Source organism: Triticum urartu, chromosome 3A (assembly GCF_056163025.1).
Source record: "Triticum urartu cultivar PI428250 chromosome 3A, HENAU_Tu73, whole genome shotgun sequence".
In the NCBI taxonomy this organism is placed as follows: domain Eukaryota; kingdom Viridiplantae; phylum Streptophyta; class Magnoliopsida; order Poales; family Poaceae; genus Triticum; species Triticum urartu.
In genome coordinates, this window is record NC_141875.1 from 110,935,382 (window position 1) to 110,939,205 (window position 3,824).

The 3,824-nt window shown below is 60.1% G+C and overlaps 1 protein-coding gene across 1 annotated transcript; it reads left to right on the top strand.

Annotated features, from left to right (window-relative positions):
• Window positions 1–340: 340 nt before the first annotated feature.
• On the top strand, window positions 341–2,848 carry LOC125543135 (beta-glucuronosyltransferase GlcAT14B-like). Its single transcript, XM_087546558.1, has 3 exons — window positions 341–1,641; window positions 1,739–1,814; window positions 1,899–2,848. The coding sequence occupies exons 1-3, from the start codon at window positions 846–848 to the stop codon at window positions 2,539–2,541; spliced, it is 1,515 nt and encodes a 504-aa protein (XP_087402684.1). The 5' UTR covers window positions 341–845; the 3' UTR covers window positions 2,542–2,848.
• The last annotated feature ends 976 nt before the right edge of the window (window positions 2,849–3,824 follow it).

Sequence of the window (3,824 nt, forward strand, 5' to 3'; positions counted from 1 at the left end):
CACTGTGATGCGACAGAAGCAACGAGACGAGGGAGAGGGAGAGCATATTTGCGTGTGTGGAGCGAGGGAGCAGGGGGGAGGGAGCGCATTGCGTACGGAGAAGGAGAGGAGGGCGCGTACGGTACGGGGCGGTGGATGGGATGGTATTTCGGGGTAACGGCCGTGTTAGCCGGGGCAGCTCCGCCACTTGCCGGGCCGCCGCGCGCCACTCCGCCCGAAATATGTTAACCTTTGTTCGGTCGAGTCTCTCCCGCGCACTATATATCGTCTCATGATCCTCGTCTCCGGCCACAATTAATAGTAACCGCTCCCCCCGCAATACCTGCCACCCCCCCCCCCCCCCCCCCCCCCTCCTCCACCATCGATCTACTCTCCATTACTTTCTCCCTCCCTCCCTCTCTCTGCTCGACTAGATCGCTCGATCTTCCTTTTCTTGGTTGGCTGATTGGTTTCATCGTCCTCTGTGACGAAGGCGCTGTCGTCGTTGATGGATTGATGGATTGATCGATCGAGTGCTGCAGCAACTGGTCAATAGGTCTGATCGTGGGTCGTCTGCTCAGTTGCATCGCCATCGCCTTCAATTCCACTCGTTTTGAAGCCCCGTTGATCGGATCAAAGGGGCCGGGATTAACCTGACCTAACCTCGCGACCGAATTCCCCTCCCCACTTGACGTCGGTCCACCGGCCGTGTCCATCGCAACAAGGAATTCTTCTTCTTTGCACCTCGTATCCTATTCCTACATAGCGGGCTCGGTGGCGGTTCGCGTACGTGATCCTCGGGAGAATTGACAGTTGTGATTCATAGCGCGCGCGCGGGCGCGGGCGATCGAGGCGAGCAAGGCGGCATGGGGGCCGAGCACCACTCGCCGTCGTCGGCCAAGACCTCCCCTCGCGGCTCCGGCGTGGGTGGCGGGGGCGAGCAGTACTCCCCGTCGACCAAGTCTCCGCGCGGTGGTGCCGGAGGCGGAGGCGAGCACTACTCCGCGTCGAGCAAGTCCCCGCGCGCTGGCGGCATCGGCGGTGTCTCGTCCTTGCTCCCGAGCGGCGGCGTGTCGTCCCTGCTGCCGAGCGGCGCGGTGGCGACGCTGCTCGAGAGCAGGTGGGCGCTCTCCGGCGCCATCACCGTGTTCCTGTTCCTCGCCGTCACGCTCACCGTGACGACGTCGTCGTCGTCGCTGTCCCCCGTCTCGGCCTCCTTCTTCTCCTTCCTCCCGGCCGGCCGCGCCGCCCTCGTCGAGCCGCCGCAGGCCCAGCAGCAGCCGCAGGCCCCGCCGCCGCCTCCGCCCGGCGCCGGCGTGCCGCGGCTGGCGTACCTCGTGTCCGGGTCCAAGGGCGACCTGGACCGGCTGTGGCGCGCGCTGCACGCGCTCTACCACCCGCGCAACCTCTACGTGGTGCACCTGGACCGCGAGGCGCCCGTGGGCGAGCGGCTGGAGCTGGCGGCGCGGGTGGCCAACAGCACCGTCTTCCGCCGCGTCGGCAACGTGGAGGTGATCCGCCGCGCCAACATGGTGACCTACCGCGGGCCGACCATGGTGGCCAACACCCTGCACGCCTGCGCCGTGCTCCTCCGCCGCAGCCGCGACTGGGACTGGTTCATCAACCTCTCCGCCTCCGACTACCCGCTCATGTCCCAGGACGGTACGCGCCTCATTTTTTCCCCAGCAAAACTGTTTAAAATATTGCCATCTCATCTATCCATAAACCATAATCGAATCCGCTGACCAACCAACCGCAGATGTGCTGCACGTATTCTCGACGCTGCCGCGCAACGTCAACTTCGTCGAGCACACCAGCCGCCTCGGCTGGAAGGAGTGAGCGCCCTCCCCTCCCCTTCTTCCCCCCCTCCGGCCGGCGATCCACGGCGGCGACTGACCGTGGCTTGGCTTGATGTGCAGGGGGCAGCGCGCGCAGCCGCTGATCGTGGACCCGGGGCTGTACGCGTCGAAGAAGCAGGACATCTTCTACGCGTCCGGGCGGCGGGAGCTGCCGACGGCGTTCCGGCTGTACACGGGGTCGGCGTGGGTGGCGCTGACGCGGGACTTCGCCGAGTACGTGGTGTGGGGGTGGGACAACCTGCCGCGGACGCTGCTCATGTACTACGCCAACTTCGTGTCGTCGCCGGAAGGCTACTTCCAGACGGTGCTCTGCAACGCGCCCCGGTTCGTGCCCACCGTCGCCAACCACGACCTCCACCACATCCAGTGGGACGTGCCGCCGCGCCAGCACCCGCACGCGCTCACGCTCGGGGACATGGACCGCATGGTGCGAAGCGACGCGCCGTTCGCGCGCAAGTTCGCGCGCGACGACCCCGTGCTCGACGCCATCGACGCCCAGCTGCTGGGCGGCCGCGGCGGGAACGGCACGGCAGGGGCGGGGATGTTCGTGCGGGGAGGCTGGTGCGGCGAGAGCGGGGACTGCGAGGGCGCCGCCGGCGACGAGGACTGGGTGCTCCGGCCCGGGCCCGGCGCCGAGCGGCTGCGCAGGCTCATGGACCGGATCGTCAGGTCGGAGGCGTTCGCGAACCGCCAGTGCAAGTAGCTAAGGTCGGCTTGACATGGTCGGTCGTGCGTGCAAGCCAGGTTAGCGTCATGCATGCACTGTGTGGTGTGCTCGTTTCCTTCGACGTTTGTACAAAATCATGCATCAGGGCGTACATACCGTATGGCATACATACATACATAGAGCGAGAAATATAGTAGAGAGCTTCGTGGTACATTATTGGTTTTATTACGGCACTCATCTCTGGTTTGCTGGTGTATGGACTCAGGAGGAGGAAAAATGTTTAAATGTTTTAACTGATCCATCAATCACCCATTAGATGGACACATGTTGTTCCTCTTCTTAATCACATTTTCAGTAGAAAAGAAAGGTGGTTCAGTCAATGTGGTCATGGGAGTTTCTTGCTCCAGTTAATGCTGGGTCCAGATAAAATCCTGTGCAAACTTCTCCCGGAATCAATCGAAGGATTCGATTAAAAACACATACAGATGATGTGCAGTAAACAAGTCTGAAGACTGAAACTGATGCCGGAGTCCGACCGTCGTCTCGCAAGAAAAACAGGATAAAGGAGACCTCGACTCTGAACTCTTAACGCTTAAGCAAGCAGCAGGGTTGCTGTCGGAGATGAGCAGTAGAAAAAACAGGTGGAGGATGTTGGCGATCACCGCTTCTCGAGCTTTCGATTGATTGCCCGATCGGTGCCATGGCAGCACCTGGACCGTAGAAGCACACATCTTGCCGTTAGGAGACAAGACCATTACGAGTGGTCTACGGAGACCAGGCAGCACCGGCTACCAATAGAACGCCCAAATCTTATCGTTCCAAGATACGCCCGCCGGCCGACCCGCCGTAAGCAAATTTCAACAATTTCGTATGGTCCCCTTGAGATTTTGACGTTTTAAGTTGGATGTGCCTCAAGCCATGGGCGCCAGTTGCCAAACTAGTTTCCGGAATTATAGATAAATAGAAGGAGGTGTTCTTGCGATCATCTCTTTACTTAAATTCAATCAGTTATGTCAACCAACCTGTGGTTGAATGGTTGGAAGGACAGTGGTTTTTCAAGCCCACCGAGGTTTAAATCCTGCCGCTCACATCATTTCAAGATTTCCGATGGTGCGCGTTCGTAGGAGGAGACGTTCCCGTCGTGGTAACTTCGTCAGTCTCAAGATGATATGCCGGCTCAGTCTTTCGGAAGGGTCCGCGTATGTGTGTTCATAGGGATGAGCGCGTATATATGAGCGTCTGCATCTGTACCGTGTTCTAAAAAAATCAACCAATTACCTAAATAGTCTCCCAAACAGCAGTGTGGTTTCTCCCTCCTT

Coding starts and splice junctions, on each gene's coding strand:
- LOC125543135 (XM_087546558.1), top strand. CDS start 846: ATGGGGGCCGAGCACCACTCGCCGTCGTCGGCCAAGACCTCCCCTCGC. Junction 1,642..1,738: donor CCCGCTCATGTCCCAGGACG/GTACGCGCCTCA, acceptor AACCAACCGCAG/ATGTGCTGCACGTATTCTCG. Junction 1,815..1,898: donor AGCCGCCTCGGCTGGAAGGA/GTGAGCGCCCTC, acceptor CTTGATGTGCAG/GGGGCAGCGCGCGCAGCCGC.